The following is a 19,436-nucleotide window of genomic DNA, read 5'->3' as shown; positions in this document are numbered from 1 at the left end:
AAATAAAAAGTAATAAAAAAGAGAGAGAAAGAAAGAAGAGAGCAACCAAACCAGAAAACAAATCCACCAATGATAACAAGCTCTAAAAACTATACTAAAAACAAAAAAACAAAAAAACAGACAGTCAGAACCCTAGGACAAATGGCAAAAGCAAAGCTATGCAGACAAAATCACCCAAAGAAGCATGCACATGCACACTCAGAAAGAGAGAAAAAGGGAAAAAAAAAAAAAAATATATATATATATATGTAAAATTAAAAAAGGAAGAGAGCAACCAAATCAATAAATCTACCAGTCATAACAAGCTCTAAATACTAAACTAAGATGAACATAAAACGAGAAACAAACTAGGTGCAGAAAGCAAACCCCAAGTCTACAGTTGCTCCCAACGTCCACTGCCTCAATTTTGGGATGATTTATTGTCTATTCAGGTATTCCACAGATGCAGGGTACATCAAGTTGATTGTGGAGATTTAATCTGCTGCTCTTGAGGCTGCTGGGAGAGATTTCCCTTTCTCTCTTTGTTCGCACAGCTCCTGGGGTTCAGGTTTGGATTTGGCCCCGCCTCTGCATGTAGGTCGCCTGAGGGCATCTGTTCCCGCCCAGACAGGACAGGATTAAATGAGTGGCTGATTCAGGGGCTCTGGCTCACTTAGGCCGTGGGGAGGGAGGGGTACAGATGCGGGGTGAGCCTGCGGTGGCAAAGGCCTGCGTGATGTTGCAGCAGCCTGAGGCGTGCCGTGTGTACTCCCGGGGAAGTTGTCCCTGGATCACGGGACCCTGGCAGTGGCGGGCTGCACCGGCTCCTGGGAGGGGAGGTGTGGATAGTGACCTGTGCTCGCACACAGGCTTCTTGGTGGCTGCAGCAGCAGCCTTAGCATCTCATGCCTGCCCGTCTCTTGTGTTCACACTGATAGCTGTGGCTCGCGCCCGTCTCTAGAGCTCGTTTAGGCGGTGCTCTGAATCCCCTCTCCTCGTGCACCCTGAAACAATGGTCTCTTGCCTCTTCAGCACGTCCAGACTTTTTCCCGGACTTCCTCCCGGCTAGCTGTGGCTCAGTAGCCCCCTTCCAGCTGGTTCATGCAGCCAACCCCAGTCCTCTCCCTGGGATTCCACCGAAGCCCGAGCCTCAGCTCCCAGCCCCTGCCTACCCCGGTGGGTGAGCAGACAAGCCTCTCGGGCTGGGGAGTGCTGGTCGGCACTGATCCTCTGTCCATGAATCTCTCCGCTTTGCCCTCTGCACCCCTATTGCTGCACTCTCCTTCATGTCCGAAGTTCACCACCTCCGCCACCCGCAGTCCCCACCCGCGAAGGGCCTTCCTAGTGTGTGGAAACCTTTCCTCCTTCACAGCTCCCTCCCAGAGGTGCAGGTCCCATCCCTATTGTTTAATGTCTATTTTTCCTTTTTTCTTTTGCCCTACCCCAGTATGTGGGGAGTTTCTTGCCTTTTGGGAAGTCTGAGGTCTTCTGCCAGCGTTCAGTAGGTGTTGTGTAGGAGTTGTTCCACATGTAGATGTATTTCTGATGTATTTGTGGGGAAGAAAGTGATCTCCACATCTTACTCCTCCAGCATCTTGAAGGCGCCCCTCTATATTCTCTTTTAAATAACTATCTGTAGAAGGCAGAATGGAAACTTGCCCTTTTACTAGTGAAGAAACTAAATTATATTGCTAGTAATGGAGAGACAGAATAGGAACTCTAACATGTGTGTTCTCCACTATTCCACACGCCCTCTTGGAACTCCATATGTGGATGTGGTTTAACCATGATTCTGCTAGTATTTTCAAAAGGAAGAATCCTTGTTTGTCCCAACGTTATTCATCTTATTTGCATCACAGCACTTATCTAAAATGAAAATTATTGATTTCATAAAATTCAAATAAGCATATCATAAAAACCATTCCTCTCTTAGAGTGCCCTTTGTAAGCATTAGCTTTTTTACTTATTTGGTCTGAAACAACATCTTGTTTCCCCAAGGTGCCCTCATGTCTTGGGTCTTGCCTAAACTTTCTGAGTTTTTTTTTTTTTTTGTAATCTAGAGAAGCATGTGTGCACATGCACACACACAGGAGCACACCACATGCACACGCACATGCAGACGTGTGTACACATGTATGTGTATGTAAAGTTACACCAAAAAAACCCCTCCGAAACAAAATCAACACTTGCCACCCACAGTGCACTCTATTTTTCTTTGCTCTACTTCATGTTTTGAAATACACTGATTGGCAATCCATTAAACAGATTTTATGACGTACTTGTGCATGATGACCTACAGTTTGAAACACTGGTGTGGAGCTTAATTATTTTAGCTTTTTTGAAAGCATGAGTTTGGAAATCAGATCTAAGTTTGAATTTTTGCTCTTCCTCTTCTTGGTGGTAAGGATCTTTGAGGCAAATCACTTGGCTTCTGAGAATTTTAGTATATTCATCTATAAAATATAATATATGTAAAATATAAAATATAATAATGATATCCATGTCATTAAGCTTCTCTTTCATTCGTTAAGTATTTATTTCTCAGCTCTCATAATCTTTCATCCTTCTTGGTCCTAGGAAGATTTTGAAGAATTTTCATAACTCTTTCTTCTCCCAGGCTAACTCACCATCATATTTAATGTCATTCTCCATATTTGGGGGATTGTATGATTGAAACATTTGATGGGGTTAGACAGGGGAAAAGACCAGTGCCAAAAAGGGAGCTACCATCCAGGAGCGCTAGATGGGCTTCCACTATGGTTGAAATGGAGATCTAGAAATAGACTATATAAAGTCGTATCTTTGAAGCAGTCTTATTCTAAGCTTTTTCCCTATGAAATGACCAATGAGCCACCAAATTTCAAGCCACATTGTAAATATTTTTTAATTGATGAAGACTTAGCAAATCCTCATTAAATATTCATCATTTTGGAATTAAAAAGAAAGCCTCTAGGATTTGAGAATAACTCACTAGTAAAACAAGATTCCTCTTGGGTCATCCATAGTTTGATTTATATATTAAATCAGAAATCTTTGGACATCAAAGACACAGTAAGATCAATTCAACTGACAAAAGATGACACGTGCTTTGCTTTTCCCCATCTTCATGAAAACTAAATACATTCTTAATTCCATCATAGTGAGTACTCTTAGTTTAGAGCAGCCACCATGAAAGAGATGGGAAAGGTGCAGGTACATTATGGATGAGTATACTGAGTGGGAACTGGATTGGGAATATGTAAACAGGTCATTTTCATTTTGAGTTTGATTTTTTCCTCCCATTATATAGATGATTCCTTTCACCAGTGTCACTTATGGTAATGGCAGAGTGAAACTGTAAACTGCATTTCATAATTATTTGTATCTCTATATGTGGGCATGTAGTTCCTCTTGAAAAGAGCTCCTCATTTAGGGTGTCTCTGACACAGGAGCCCCGTTATGAGTGGGGGTGGGGTGGAGGTTAGGGAACAAATTTCACTTTCTCTTCTCTATTATTTTCCCGTTGATATATCCATTTGCCCTCCATCTTTTTCCTTTAGTATTTTCAAGAACTCATATTTACAATTGCCTCCTTTCAAATATTTAAATTTTAATGTTATTAAGGAAGTTATATATTAAGTTAGTTGTACTTTTCTGACAGACTGGAGGACCCTTAATTCAACATGTAAGATTTGCAAAGTAGAATAGCCAAAGATTTGAAAAAATCGTGGATGAGTATATGCTAGCACAGAGGTGATTTTCAATTGTTTAATAAAAAATATTTGGGGGGCTCTCTGGGGACAGAAACTATGTCACTGGTTCTCCCTTAGAACCTAGCACCTAGAGCTAAGTACTTGGTGGGTAACTAGCAAATGCTTGTTGATTAACTGATAAGTTTATATTAATTACAGATTTGTCCTAAGATCCAAAACAATTTAATGCATTTTGATGCAAGCATTTAAGTTTCATGTATGGTTAGCTGTATCTTCTTGAATCTGTTCCTCAACTTTTAAAAATGGACTAGTCGATACATTGTCCATATGTGCCAGAAATGCAACCAATGCTCAAATGGTGGTATAAAATTTTTAGTGGTTCTACCTGGGGTTTCATCCACTAGTTTTATATGATCATAGAAAAGCAGTCAATGGGCAAAATATCTCATAGAATCATCAAGAGAAATGGAGAATAGAGCTTATTGCAAAATTTGATTATAGACAAAATGTTATAATATTGCTTTATAAAAATTTAATAGAAGTGCTAAACAAAAAAGATAACTCTGCCCCTTAAGGTTGATTAATGTGCACATGGTTGTTTCAAAGTAGCCTTAAGATCTTATCTTTAAACTACATGGTATATTTAGTCATTATAATGATATTATATAGAAATAGAATTATTCCAAAAGTTGTAGATCAAAGTGATATCTTGCCTGGGACTCACAGATCTGTAAGCCCAATCAATATTTTGCTCACAATAAACCAGCTCAATGAATATTTCTTGATCGTTTCAAACGACTCAAGTTCATATTCTTTTATCCACGTTAACTTACATAAAGCCAATATCAAAGACTTATCAGTAGTAGCCTGCTTTGGTTGGTCCCCATTCAGGATGCTGCCATAGTAATGATAGCAGGTGGCGGGCCAGCCCTGCGATCCCCAGGTGCAGGAGTACCTGTGGTCCTGGGCCCTGGTGCCAGCACCCGGGCAAGGGCAGCAAGGAAAGCTTGGAAGAGATGGAGGCAGAGACGGCCCTGTTTGAGCAGGAAGTTTTAGGGCTCTGGTAACCAGAATCCCAACTGCTACGCCTGCCGTACCCCAGTGCCCACAGTCCCCATGGTAGAAATGATGCAGTTCCCAGCAGTTCCTGTGCCTGCCCAATGATAGCGACCAACATACTAGCAGGTCCAACAGACTCTCCAGACCTGGGCAGCCACCGTGGCCACAGTGGTTCCTCCCATGGTGAGTGACCCTCCCTTTGTGGTGTACCTCCTTTCCAGGTGCATTTGGCCCCCATGATTGGATTCAACTGGACAGTCCAAAGGCTGGAGAAGCCCTCTTCCTGCCATGAACAGCTGTGGCACCCACCACAGAGGTGGTGTATCCAGCACTAGTCCCCCACGTGCTACAGAGAGCACATTCTGCTCTTTACTCTGCAGCAGGCAGTCCTCACCCCATGGCCCTGCTGCCCCCTCACCAGGCCCTCGTGGGCCCTCTTTTCTGCCTGGACCCCCTCAACCCCCCGGACCACCTCTAATGCTGTCACCAATGGCTCGGGGTCCTGAAGCCCTTCCCTGGGTTCCATGGCTGCTCTGAGGCCTCTCCTAGAAGAGCCAGCAGCATACCGAGAGCTGGGCGTCAGCCTGGGGTTGATTCTGGAAGAGAAGGAAGAGGCAGTGGTGGTGGCAGCAGCTGGGCTGGAGGAGGCTAGGGTGCTGGTGGCTGTGAGGGCAGGAAGCACCCCAGCTGGTCCTGGTCTTTGGGCCCTGGCCACCTACCACTGGCCCTGACCATGGATTTGCCTGAGCCCCTGCCCCTCCTGCTGGAAGTAGTGTGCCAGGCTTACTGCCTCCAGCGCACATTCCTTAGCTCCTGGTGCCTGCCCCCTTGCCCTGGCCTTGTGACCCTTCTAGATCCCAGAGTCCCTGGGTGAGGACAAGAGAAAAGGAAAGCCAGAGAAATTGACGCAGCATTTGCACCGGCAGCTGGGAGCAGCTGGGAGGACCCCAGCCTGCTGGAGTGGGATGCAGATGGTTTCCGAATCTTCTGTGGGGATCTGGGCAATGAAATGGAGATGCCATCTTGGAACTCACCTTCAGCCCCTTCCCCTTCCCATGCTTCTTTAAGGCTAAGGGGATCTGCGACAAGTGCACTGGCAAGATCACGGGCTATAGCTTCTTCAGCTTTAAGGACCCCAGCAACTATGTGCGCTCTGTGTGTTGAGATGAATGCGAAGTAAGTAGGCTCACACCCCACCAAGCTGCGCAAGAGCACGTGGAAGGCCCGGAATCTGGGCCTTGAGTGCAAGAAGCAGAAGAAGAAATTGGGACTGAGATAGGGTCTGTGGCTGAGCACCCGCTTCCTCTTGGCTGGGCGCTGGCTGCTACCCACAGTTCTTTTTGGAAAACCCATAACTATCCACTCACCCATCCTCCCCAAAACCAGTTTCAATAAATTTACGTTCATCCCTGCCCTGACCCCCCGAAAAAGGCTAAAGCAATGATGGGCACATAACAGGTGCTCATGAATGTTTATTTCTTTACCATCATCATCATTGTTTTTCATTGTCATCATTATAAATATTATTTGTAGATAAGACCATTAGACCACAGAGAGGTTAAGTGATTTGCCCAAATTCACACTTCTGGTTAGTAGTGGAGCAAGGAGAAGATTTCATTTCTTATCATTCCCATCACCATGTTATTCCTGCAGTTGACCACACTGTCTCAAAAAAGAAAAAAAAAAAAAAGTAGTAGTTGAAGAAGAAGAATTAAAAGATAAAAAGGAACGGAAGAAAGAAAAAGGAAGAAAATCCCCACATTCAGTCAATCACATACAAATGAGAAATATTTAAACTTTAAAACCTTAAAAAGAAATATTTCCAGTATTCTTTAACTCAGTGATAAGGATGTTCTTCCAGTGCTCATCTAAATTCTTTTTACTGTGAATTTAGTTATTTTCCTCCAGGTTTGCTTCAACAGAATTATAATACCAATGTTTTTATTCTCAAACATACTGAGGATATTAACTCACTGCTTAGCCTACTATTTTTCAGATTTAATTAATTCTTGAATTTTTCTCTTAAAATTTTGTTTTTAATTTTTGAATCATTTAAAATTTTCTGAGTTTTTTTCACAGTGTTGGTCAGTATTTTGAGTCACTGAGTAGCTAATTAGAATCAGCAACTCTGTCTATCAAAGTATAATTGCTGTCTATAAATCCTATCAGGTAGGGAATACATAAAACTAAGTGAGAATAGCACTTGGCATAGTGCTGTTTTGAGATACAGAATCACTGACAAATTTTTTGCCATGAAGTATTGGTGGCACAACATATATTCAATATATACACACTCACTCATATACTGTAATTCTGATATTATTAAAAATGAAACTAAACAAGACAAAAGCAAAACCAAGTAAAAAGACGAGAGGAATAAGGACGTGTGTTACTTAATTCCAATGGATACTGAATTTATTCTGTGTTTCCTGTAAACTTGTGAAAAAAGACAAACACATTGAATTATGCAATTTTCCTAAATTAAAGATTAGTGAGAATAAGCATAGTGGCTTTTCCTATTACTAAAATTTTTCCTGGTATTGAACTCAACAATAGTTCATCAAGATAACCCATCTAAAAATAGACACAAAGACATAAATATTGCTCAAATGGATATTGCTTGTATCTGCCTTATGTAAAAATCAAATTTGTAGTAACATTTTATGATTCCGTGAAGCCATTACTGTAGAGAACAGAGGTAACATGCCCCAGGTATGTTGCTTTTTGGTGATCTCACTGAATGTCTACTCTGATATTAATCTAGGAGAATGAATAGTTAATGTTTCTGTTAAATATGAGTTTGCCTCAGAACACTTTTTAGCCAGAGCTCAGTAAGCTCATCATGAGTGTCCTAATAAATGCAGAGAGTGACAATATCTTCTGTTTTGATATAAAAAAGGACCCATGTGCCTCAAATACCATATGTGTGGGAGGCATTCCTGGGAAAATACTAAGCCCTGCCCTGTATTTGAACCCAAATACAAAAAGTCTGACCAGTTTTGCATGTCTACCTCCTTCCCACCCCACATCCAACAAAGTGAAAAATATCTAACAACAAAACATCCTTTGGAATGTGGGCTAGTATTGGTAATAGAGTGTGGAAAGCTAAAGAGCGTTAGTGTAGCTCCTATGGGAAATTTGGTTTTTAGAAGCATGACCTGAGGGACTCACCCAAATGAGTTAACTACAAAATACATTCTCAAAGAGTTAGCTGAGCTGTACTATTAAATAGGTTTATTTATCACTTTCCATTTTAAACATGATTAATTTATATGTTAGCTCATATTCACAAGATCAAACATTTTGGTGTTAAGTCCAGTTGCTGCTGAGTTGCTTTTTCTGATAACAATTACCCAACATATTCAATTGCTAATTAAATATATTTTGGGTTAGAAATTCTAAAACCAAAACATTAGCTTGAAGAAAGTTGCTTGTCTTCTGTTTCCTACAGCTGAAGGACATGAATTCAAAGATATGATAGCAGTCCCAATTTGACTGTATTTTAAAAGAAGGCAGCTTAAGAATTTACAACATTTATAATTAGAATTTCACCTATTATCATCTGTGTCTTTATAATCACTCTAGTTTTCATAGTATTAGTGTTACAGAAATCTTGAAGACATATGTATATCCTGAATTCGATTTACATATTATAGACAATTTTGTTTCTGAACTATTCCCTCATATAAAAAAATTTAATCATATTCTTAATGACTTTTTAAATAAATTGCAACTATATTGCAGTGATTTGTAGTAGAATCTTTGTGCCCTCCCCCCCAAAAAGGTACTTTGTCCTCATAAAATTCTTTTAATTTAGATCCCAGCCTTGTAATTAATTGAGAAGAAACCTGGCCAGTTATTGAGAAAATGTTCTATCCTGTTCTGCAGATTTAAATGTTTTCTGTTTGTGTTTTTGTGTGTGTGAAAATGAGGTAGGCTACATTTTGTATTCATGAAAAGAAAAGTATGAAGTAAACTAAGAGAAATAGTTTGGCATTGGAGTCCTCCTTAGAATAATGTCTCCTGAAATTTTTTAAGTTAAATATATATTTGAACTTCATAAGTTTTTAGATTGTATCAACTATATTCTATTTGAGATGGTATCTTGTTACCTTTGTTAACTTTTAAAAAAGTTTTTGTCAATATTTATTGAAACATGAACATAGTAAGTTTAGTATTCTAACAGTGTGGTCTACAGCAAGTTAAAGGTTTCAGCTGAGTTGATGCTGTAGTGACGGGAGTAATATCTCCCAGATGGGAGATTGAGAAGAGTATCGCAAATCCTCTAACCTTCAGAAAGCTGGTCACTCATGTAATCAAATAAAAATTTTCACCTTTAAAAAGTCTTAATTCTCAAACCTTTCTATTTTAAATTTCATAGAAAGTTACATTCAGAATGCACTGTTGAGATCATTTTCAAGCCAGTCTAGGGTAGGAATTGAGGAAAAGGAAAGGCAACTTCTTACAAGAAACATCTTTAAAAAAAAGAAACATCTTAAAATGCAAAATTATTTAAATATTAGTTTGCTAGTAGGCTATTTCAACAATTCCCAAGGATTGGAACATTTGATTCTTACAGACTGAAAGAATGGATCCACTCTCCAAAACATTTAAGCAATGGCTCATGATACAGAGTAAAAGATTTCTTCCTGTAAACAACGTAGGAAAATCAATAAATGTCATGCTGAAGAATATATAAATTAAAAAAGATATCGGGAAAGTTAAAGGCTCTTAACTATCATCAGGCTTAGTTAGCTCCTCAAAAATTCCTACCCGGGCTTCCCTGGTGGCACAGTGGTTGAGAGTCCGCCTGCTGATGCAGGGGACACGGGTTCGTGCCCCGGTCCAGGAGGATCCCACATGCCGCGGAGCGGCTGGGCCCGTGAGCCATGGCCGCTGAGCCTGCGCGTCTGGAGCCTGTGCTCCGCAACGGGAGAGGCCACAACAGTGAGAGGCCCCAACAGTGAGAGGCCCGCGTACCGCAAAAAAAAAAAAAAAAAAAATTCCTACCCAATGGACATACTGCTTTCCCTTCCTTATTTGTTAGAATGAGTTTACTGTTAGTGAAATAGATTACCTCTGTTTAAATCAAATACTTCCTGTTGCCAAGGAGACTGGGTGTTGAGTAATTAACTCAGAAAACAACTTTAAAATATAATGCTTTCCTTGGTCTGGTAAAGGGAGTGAAAATTAATTTTCTTTGCGGAATCATTTGTGTAAGGTCAACACCATTAACATCATTTGCAAACTAGTAGAATCCAGGGGTCATAAAACTTCATATTTTTCAAGTTTTTATTATATTGTCAATTCATTTGTTAAATGTTCTAGGAATATACATAATCATAAATTTCAAAATTTAATTTAATAAATGATAATAAATTTAATTCTTTTCATTTTGTGCCAGTAAATATATGGAAACCATGACATGAATGTATTAATAGTACTGAATACAACTTTGTCAGCTACTCAAAGTTAAATGTTGGTGACAAACCAGGACCATGTTTTGCAAAGAAGAAAAGCAAATATTACTTTATTTTTGAGTCACATATAAAAGCCTGAATACTTTTCATAAGAAAATCATTAAGTATAAGATATACAATGACCACAAATAGGAAATTTGCCATGAAGCAATTTGTACTTGTATTTGGTTCTTCCTATATGTATGACAAGATCTGCTTTCAAACTTTGTCAGTATAATATATGTAGATACCATATTTAGTGAAATTTTCAAAGAGTTTTTTCAATGCTATGGTGAGTAATGAATTTTTCAGGAATTTAGATAGATGGGAACCAGATATTTCAGTACTATCATAGGTTGTAAGATAAATTTTTGAAAAAGACCCTCAAGACAAATTAGTGACATAGTGCTAAATGTTTTTTTAAGTACAATGTTGTCCTTACAAAGTTGTTTTACCTTAGAATTTGTCCTATGACACTAATTACTTTTTATGAAGAGGACATTTCTCTCCCATTTGTTTAAAAAGTAAGATTTATTTAAAGTTCTTTATGTTCTAGAAACCACAGAATTTTATTTCTGGCTGGCACAACAAATGATACAGAGTTGCTCTTTTTCTTTCCTCATTGCAAAAGTATTTAGATATTTCTTAGTCTAAAAAGAAAGTTTGTTGAAGTTGCAGATCCACATTTCTAATGAATATTTACCTCTTTGCCTCTCTGAATCAAAATCACTGGAAATAGTCTCTTTGAAATTAATAGCTTCAAGATAATGCAAAAAGAAAGAGAAAATGAGGGGATCAGAGTCTGCCCATCTTCTGGGTTATGTACTTGCATAAGATCAGCCACTGTCTGCCTCATCATTACTCCACTTCTGAGGCCTTGTTTGTTTCTCTTCTCAGAATGGACTCAACGCTCTCCATCTGGCTGCCAAGGAAGGCCATGTGGGGCTGGTTCACGAGCTACTGGGAAGAGGGTCCGCTGTGGATTCTGCCACTAAGGTAATGTTTATACTAGTAGAATTTATTTCCTTGGAAAAGAGGAAATGATTTAAAGCTTCTCTTCCCGGGTTATACATTTCAGAGCTTTGCTGGAACACAAAAGATTCTCAACAATGCAGAACTGAAATTGAAATTCTGTCCATTAAACTTTGCAGAGTTTGAATGGTTTCGTTTAGGGACTTATCAGAGACTGAAGAATTCTGTATCTCTAGTTTCTAGTATTCTGTCTTTTTTCCTTTGATTCACAGAGAGACTAGACTAATATAATCCTCTGTAGACAAAAGCACCTATTTTCCCAAGGTTAATTCATTTTTTAAAATAATTGATATAGTAAACTTCTCAATGGAAATGAACAAATAATTTTCATGCTTTCATTAAATTGTTATATCTTTTAATGTATTCATTTAACTTGGTAAGAGAATATACAGATCTTTTATACTCTAATGGAAAAGGGATTTGGGGATCATGGATTGAATTATTAGGGTAAAATTAGATTTTGTCACTGTAACGTGTGTTCGTAAAGAAATTTCTCATTTTTAAAGGAATTTACAAGATGCTTGGTATACTACAACCTGTTACTTCCTTGTTGATACTTCTTTTGGTTAAATATATTTGAACCTTGTCTTTGGGGGATCATTTCAGAAGCAACAGGTGTTTTAAAAAAAATATCAGTGGTGACAAATCTTTGTCTTTAGAAGGTGAAATTTTAATTTGGAAAAAAAACAGTAGCCAATCAGAATCACGCCATTTGACCAGGGCTGCAGTGTGACAGTCTGGTCGTGGGAGTTGCAGAGAGAGGTGGCAAGTACTCAAACCCCCTGCCGGGTCATTAGTCTAATCAGGGATAGACAGAAAGAGCCCTGGAGTAAATTAGGGATATGGCCAGTTAACCTGGGTTTCCAACACCTCATACATAATTGCCAAAATGTAGACTGACCCTGCTCACAGTATAGTGTACAGCAGTTCTAGTGGAAATTTAAAAACGAAAACAAACAAAGAACTCTTTGGCAGTTCCAAAGATGTTAAAATATGTTTGCTTTGCAAGAAATTGCTTACTTTAAAGAGAGAATAAATATTTTTATTAACATTTCTCTTGACAACATGAGATAAATGTTAAACAAATATTTAAGAATGTCAGTTTGAATGTATATCAAATTATTTGCTTCCCCTGAGTTGCTCATATTAATATATTCATTAAACCAATCACTCTTTCTTGCTTAACTGTTTATTATCGTTTGTTTCCTTTCCTTTAAACTCTGTTGATGTTTTAAAATATAGGTTCATTTTTAATCACAGATTACAATTGTAGAATTTTAGATCCAGAAAAATATCTCATTAAATCTCCTCATTTAAAGAGAAGGCAAGTAAGTCTTCAAAATAGTACGAGTGGATAAAGACCCACAGTGAGGAGGTGGCAAAAAGAGAACTAGTGTCCAAAATTTATGGCTTTGAATGTATAGATTTGCTTGGTTTTTGTTTTTCTTTTTGTTATTTGTTTTAATCCTATGATAGGCATCTTTCAGTCTCTTAGCCTATATTTTCTTTTCATGATAGGTTTAAATTATTTTTCATTTTTGTTTGGTACTGTTGATGATAAATTTTGATGTAGAAAATGGTAGAAATTATTGGTAACATTGTATAGCTCATGTGAAATTTATTATTTTATTCCCAAAATATTTTGAACAACCGTGTGCTCCAGTGACTCGAAATACAACTGTGAATTGTCAGTTTCTCTACAACTGAAAATTCCTAGGTTTCTCTGCAAGGTGAAATAAATTCAATGGTTCAGATAAACTTTTTTTTTTAGTTTATATTATCTTGTGGTAGGACTCTTTTGTTGTAATAACATGAATGGTAATATTGTCTCTCTCTCTCTCTCACACACACACAGACACACATGTATACACATCCCAGATTATTTGATTCAGTAAGATCTCAGTCTTTTCATGTTCTTAACACTAAACTGGAATTGTGCAGGATAGAAAAGGAAGACATTGTATGGGATGGCCAATGTTTTGATGGTAAAAATTATCTTTTCCCAAGGTGGGCTGCAATCTTGATAGAATGACAAGTTTTAACCACTACAAATCATCAGCAAAATTCAAAATACCTGTACATTTTGATTTCTACAAAATTTGGAAGCCTCCAACATTTTCCATTTTGTTTCTCCAAAACAGAAAGGAAACACTGCTCTTCACATTGCATCTTTGGCTGGACAAGCAGAAGTTGTCAAAGTTCTCGTTAAGGAAGGAGCCAATATTAACGCACAGTCTCAGGTATTACATTCAGATTTTCTCTGATGTAAATGAGTTTAACTTAGAACAGCCTTGTGAAATTGATTTAATGGGTTTAGCCATCTGTTGGGTAGATAGATTTACTATAAACACTCTGTGATTTATTTCAGGCGAGTTATTTTATTAACTCATGCCATGACATTTCTTATTTTCGTGATGTATCATCATCTCCCTCTTTTTTCTAGCTTCTTTTTTATTTTTAATTTATTTTATTGAAGTATAGTTGGTTGTGTTAATTTCCACTATACAGCAAAGTGATTCAGTTATACATATATATACACATTCTTTTTCATATTCTTTTCCATTATGGTTTATCACAGGAAAACCATATAGAAAACCATTGAATATAGTTCCCTGTGCTACACAGTAGGACCATGTTGTTTATCCATATAGAGATATAATGATTTGCATCTGCTCATCCCAAACTCCCATTCCCTCCCCCCACCACACCACCCCCTTGGCAGCCACAAGTCTGTTCTCTATGCTTGTGAGTCTGTTTCTGTTTCATCAATAAGTTCATTTGTGTCATATTTTAGATCCCACATATAAGGGATATCATATGGTATCATTTGATATCATTTGTCTTCCTCTTTCTGACTTACTTCACTTAGCACATCATCTCCTCTTAATATAACTGAAAATTTGACAAGTTCACAGTCTATCATTGTCTTTAAGTGCAAAGAAAAAAAGAATTATATAGTGTTTTTTCTAGAATGACAGTGATGTCTGTGAAAGATGAATTATTCATGCAAGTTATGTTGCTCTATAAAAGTATTTTCTCTTCTTAAATTGAAAAAATTCTCAAAAGATTTGTATTCCAGTGGGAAATCTGCTATAAAGTGGGAATCACACTACTTTGGGTACTTTGCATATAAAATATGGTTTTTACAAAGCTCCTAAGGGAAAGGAAAATTCGAGACCCACAGCTTTATGATGCATGTAATAACAGTTGTATAGAATAGGGAATGATATTCTTAAAATGAAATTAAGAACAGTTTTAAAAGAATAATCAAAATACATCATACTATAAATTTGATCCCTATTTTTTCCCTGGTTGAAAGGGGAAGAAAATATTGCTTTGCCCAAAGCTTTACTCTTAGTATCTGTTATATATTTATGCAGAAATTGAGGTGCATATCTTTATAGTCAAATCCATTTCTTCTATTTTTTAAAGTTTTTAGCCTTTCTAATAACATGGGCCACACCATGCAGGCTACTGTCAAAATAAACCAGTTCCTCTCTATCCATTCTTTGGGCCTTTGAAGGCCTTTGTATAGGAATATGTGTTACGTATATTGTTCATTCATTCATCGTGCAGACATGACTCTACTTGTATAAATGGCACAAGTTCTGGACCCATAAAATACCAATGGGGAAAAGTAAGAAAGAGCCCTATTTTCTTTGACCTTAATTGTAGGGAAGAATCTGTTTAAATTATGACAGACAAGAAATTATCCATTTTTATCTCTATAATATCATGCTGCTTTTTTCCCCATACAACCCACATTTTTAGTTAAGTGTGCATCAGTATTTTAACATTTATTGAGAATATGCCATATTCTAAAATCTTGATTAAATGAAATTCTTTAAAAAATTGGTATCATTTGTAAAGAACTCTGGTGTATTCTATAATGATAATGGCATCTTGGGCTTAGAGACACAGGATACTACAAAATTGACTGTTCCAAAGTAAGGGATAAAAACTTCTTTACAGCTGGAGAACATCTTTTTGCTTTAGATAGAGCAAAGGTTCTCAAACTTTAGCCTGCGTCACCTGCAGGGCTTGTTAAAACACACGTTTCTGGGCCTCACCTTAGAGTTTCTGATTCAGTTCTGGCTAGGGACCTGAGAATTTTCATTTCTTACAAGTTCTCAGGTAGTGCTGGTGCTGTTGGTCCAGGGACTACGCTTTGAGAACCTTTGATTTAGAGAATGTAAGAGAAAACTGAGTGTAAGAATATCGCAGTAAGATTGTTTAAATATAGGTTCAACTACATGCATGAATCAGTAGTTTGTGTTCTTAAAAAAGCATGGCAGTAAAAGCCTCCCATTGCCTGTAGGAGGTTACTTTTGACAGGGAGTTCACATATGTGTTGCTGCTGTTAATATCTATAAAAAGAGCTTGGTTACTTTCCTCAAAATGACTAGTTGAACATAGTGATATCATAAAAGTTAACAGGTATCAAATGCTGCAAGGTAAAAACTTGTTAAAAATTGTATCAGTTGTTATACTGTTTTATTAGACATTAGATGCTTTGGAGACTTTTCAAGGAAAACAAGCTAAAACCATTTAATCAGTGATTTGCTTTCAGTGTCAATGAGGCTGTTCTTCATAGTCACAATCATGCCAGATAATAACAGATCTTAAAGGAAAATTTATATTATCGATGAGATTAAAATAATCTTTATTTGTACTGTACTCAGTTAGCTCTGTTTAGATTTATATTGTAGGAAATGCTGACAGATAGTTTCACACTGATTTTTATATTGTGAGAATGTTTTAATTTATACTGTAAGAACAATTAGTAATTAAAATTTAGGGTGTTTTTCTAAATGCATACGTCATTTGATAAGACCTGTAACATCATTTGCTATTAAATTCAGGTAGCCATCATTAACAAGTAACACAAATTGTTGTTACTTAGAATATTTTATAATTTAATAATTGAAATTAAAATGCAGGAATTTATTTAAAAGAGGTTGATTATTTCGCCCTGTGTGTGATCAAATTCCAAATTTAAGGATTTGTTGAGGGGAAATGTGAACCCCTCTCCATGTATGATTCTTGTTGGTGGTGTCTTGCTTACGATACAAATTTCTTGTGTGACAACAATGAATGTCAGGTGAATGGTTAGGAGCCATGCTCATGATAGTTGAACAGTCACTCCCTTTTGAGAACCAGAAAAAGGGCATAGGAATCCCAGATGCACAACATAAATTCTGAAGTTTGTACTCAAATTATACCTTCTCCTACATCTTTTTAAGAACATAATACAAAGTGGGTGCAGAATAATCTGTTATTATAGGAGCGTGGGTGACTGCATAGTCGTTTACATTTGACAAACTTCCGAGTTGCTTGGAAATGGAGCACTAAGGTTATTGTTGAATTAAGAAGGTAGGAAACTCTCTGCAAAGCTCCAAGGAACAATCACTCAGTAAACATTTACAGGCTCCTAGGTTATGGAGCTGTGTGCCTTTATGGAATTTTTCTGCATTCTCTACGTAAGCTATGCGATCCATAGGAGGCTGACCTTCAACATGGCACAGTGCCAATTTTGGTAGGCGGTGTGCTTAATTCATAAAGAATTCCAGGGCTTCCCTGGTGGCGCAGTGATTCAGAGTCCGCCTGCCGATGCGGGGGACACGGGTTCGTGCCCCGGTCCGGGAAGATCCCACATGCCGCGGAGCGGCTGGGCCCGTGAGCCATGGCCGCTGAGCCTGGGCGTCCGGAGCCTGTGCTCCGCAACGGGAGAGGCCACAACAGTGAGAGGCCCGCGTACCGCAAAAAAAAAAAAAAAAAGAAATAGAATTCCAGTATACTAGCAGGAACAATTTAAGTGTTTTAAATAGAATTATGTGACTGATACAATGACAGTCAACAAATGTTTAAGTTTCTGTGCTCAATGGTGGTAGCAGTGTAGTCTCTACTGAGTCAGTTCTTGGTGTGATTTTAAGCCTTGCCTCGACCATGTAGCTCTCAGGCTTGGTTTTTTAGTCTCCTGGATTTAATGGTGTGAAGATCTCAAGATCTCAGTGAAAGCTGTTTTGGTGGAATAAGGGGACTGGAAGTCAAATTAGAGTGATTTGAGGAATGCTATTTGCTTTGAAGGTGGTTGCTTGCTTTCTGGAAAACACAGGCACGTTCATAAAATGTAAGCATATTAACATCCTTTAAACAGTCCTATATAAGTAATGCTGGAATGCTTTCCAGCTATCTGTGCGGACGTTTGTTTGTCACCTTTGTAACCTGTAAACCTATTAGACTTGGAGATATGACTTTAAAAAAATTGTTCCTATTATATATTATCAAAGAAATTATACTTTGAGAAGGTTTTAAAAATATTCTCCGAGTGAGGAGTTTCTCTAAATTCTTGTAGCCTTTTTTGCCTGTTGATATTTGCCCATCTCAGGTTTATTTTTTAAATGTATAGTTACAGTTTCTGCAAGGTGGTAAACTTCTTGGGAGCAGATAATTTTTCTCATACTTTATACTTTTAGGATTTGGCACAATGCCTTGCTTACTTACAACTGGAGGCTAAACATATGCATGTATCCTCTTCACGTATAAGAATTAGCTTTGGTGTGTATTCCAGTCATTCCTAACAGTAGATGTTAATTTTTTTGTTTTTGTTTTGTTTTTTTTGCGGTACTCGGGCCTCTCACTGCTGTGGCCTCTCCCGTTGCGGAGCACAGGCTCCGGACGCGCAGACTCAGCGGCCATGGCTCACGGGCCCAGCCGCTCCGCGGCATGTGGGATCTTCCCGGACCGGGGCACGAACCCGTGTCCCCTGCATCGGCAGGCGGACTCTCAACCACTGCGCCACCAGAGAAGCCCTAGATATTAATATTAATAATAGTACAAATAATATTACTGGCTGCCAGGCACTGTCTGTGGGGCATTGTGTGCATTATCTCTTTTGATCTTCATTGACTCTCAGTATTGATGAGAGACTGAGACAAAGATGGTTCATTTACCTGCTCATAATTTTCTTCTCCAGGCAAAACTGCTTCTCCTAGTTCCCATAACAGTTCTACCTTCACTACAGACCCCAGAGAATAATTTTTAAAATTCCTCTTTCTTTTGGCCCAAACCCTATTAAGGTCCAAGTAAGCTGATTCTTCTGAAGTAGAATCCATGCAAAAGGTTTGAGGTGAAAATTTTTTACTTGGTACTTTTTGTGAACTATAAACGCTGTATCTCTGCAAAATGTTCAAAGCATGAACCAAGTGCTGTTGCTTCCAAGGAAATCTGGCCTGAGAAATTGCCCCTCTTTAATCATCTCTACCAAAATTTACTTCTTGTTCCTCATATATGTGAGTATTGGTTTTAGATCTTTATTATAATGTCCGTATATAAAATTATTAAAATCAGAATGACCGCTGAAATACAACAAAGTGACTTAAAAATAGGTATTTGGTTTTTGATTTTACAAAGAAAACTGGCGTATGTTATTTATATTTTACCACAGCTTATAAAACAAACTGGGTCCTAGAATAGGTGATATCTCCGTACAGCTAAGTGAAACTGTGGAACGTGGGGAACATAGAACTTGCGGTCAGCTGTAGCTCTCTATCTTTTACCTTATTCAGTGGAGCCTATTAATTTTGAGTTCTCTGACAGTTATAGAGAGAGAGGAAAATGTGATTTCATTAGAAGAAAGGATGGGCTAGAAGCTCTCATGAGACTGATTTAGACGTATACGTCCAGGGAGCTGAGTGTTTCTTGGAATAGATTCCAAATGCCAAAGAAATACAGCCCAATTGTAATATCTTGCACTTAGACTCTTAATTTTTTTTTTTAGACTCTTAATTTTAAAAAGTGTTTTTATGTGCTCTTTAATCTCATTTTATCTTTATAATGATGTGAATCAGCAGTGATTATTCTCATTTTGGATATGGGGAGAATTGAGGCACAAATAAGAAAGCCAAGGTCTTATGAAAAATTAGCAATGGAGCCACAAACCCAAATGGCATGGACCCCTCCCTTCCAGAAATCCTCAGCATACTTCACTGTTTCCCATTAAGCTGTCTCTACACCTTCTGTCTCCTCTAGGGAGGTCCAAGACCCTACTTACATCCCACAAGAGCCAGCTCTATGGCTTAAATGCCATCCATTCTCTCCTGGTCTGTCCACTCAGATGCTGGGAATACTAAAAGCATTTCACAGAAGCTAGACAACTAGCAAGTAAGGGGATTCATTAGCACTGTGACACTCAGCCATCCATTTTCTTGGAGTG

The 19,436-nt window shown here is 38.1% G+C and overlaps 1 protein-coding gene and 1 pseudogene across 3 annotated transcripts in view; both read left to right on the top strand.

Moving 5' to 3' along the window:
- ANK2 (ankyrin 2) overlaps positions 1 to 19,436 on the top strand; it is a gene marked incomplete at both ends in the record, with an annotated part of 237,407 nt that overhangs the window by 55,712 nt on the left and 162,259 nt on the right. For both annotated transcript variants that reach the window (XM_082837746.1, XM_082837745.1), the window contains 2 exons: positions 11,087 to 11,185; positions 13,363 to 13,461. In XM_082837746.1, the coding sequence (XP_082693872.1) occupies positions 11,087 to 11,185; positions 13,363 to 13,461 (198 nt within the window). The remainder of the gene's footprint in view (positions 1 to 11,086; positions 11,186 to 13,362; positions 13,462 to 19,436) is intronic.
- LOC309960712 (RNA-binding protein 42-like) lies at positions 4,578 to 6,009 on the top strand (annotated as a pseudogene). The gene has a single exon. The product of its transcript is annotated as an RNA-binding protein 42-like (transcript).

This window comes from Leucopleurus acutus (assembly GCF_964270905.1).
Source record: "Leucopleurus acutus genome assembly, chromosome: 4".
In the NCBI taxonomy this organism is placed as follows: Eukaryota; Metazoa; Chordata; class Mammalia; order Artiodactyla; family Delphinidae; genus Leucopleurus; species Leucopleurus acutus.
The sequence above is the reverse complement of the archived record's forward strand: the minus strand, read 5'-3'. Positions and strand labels throughout refer to the sequence as shown.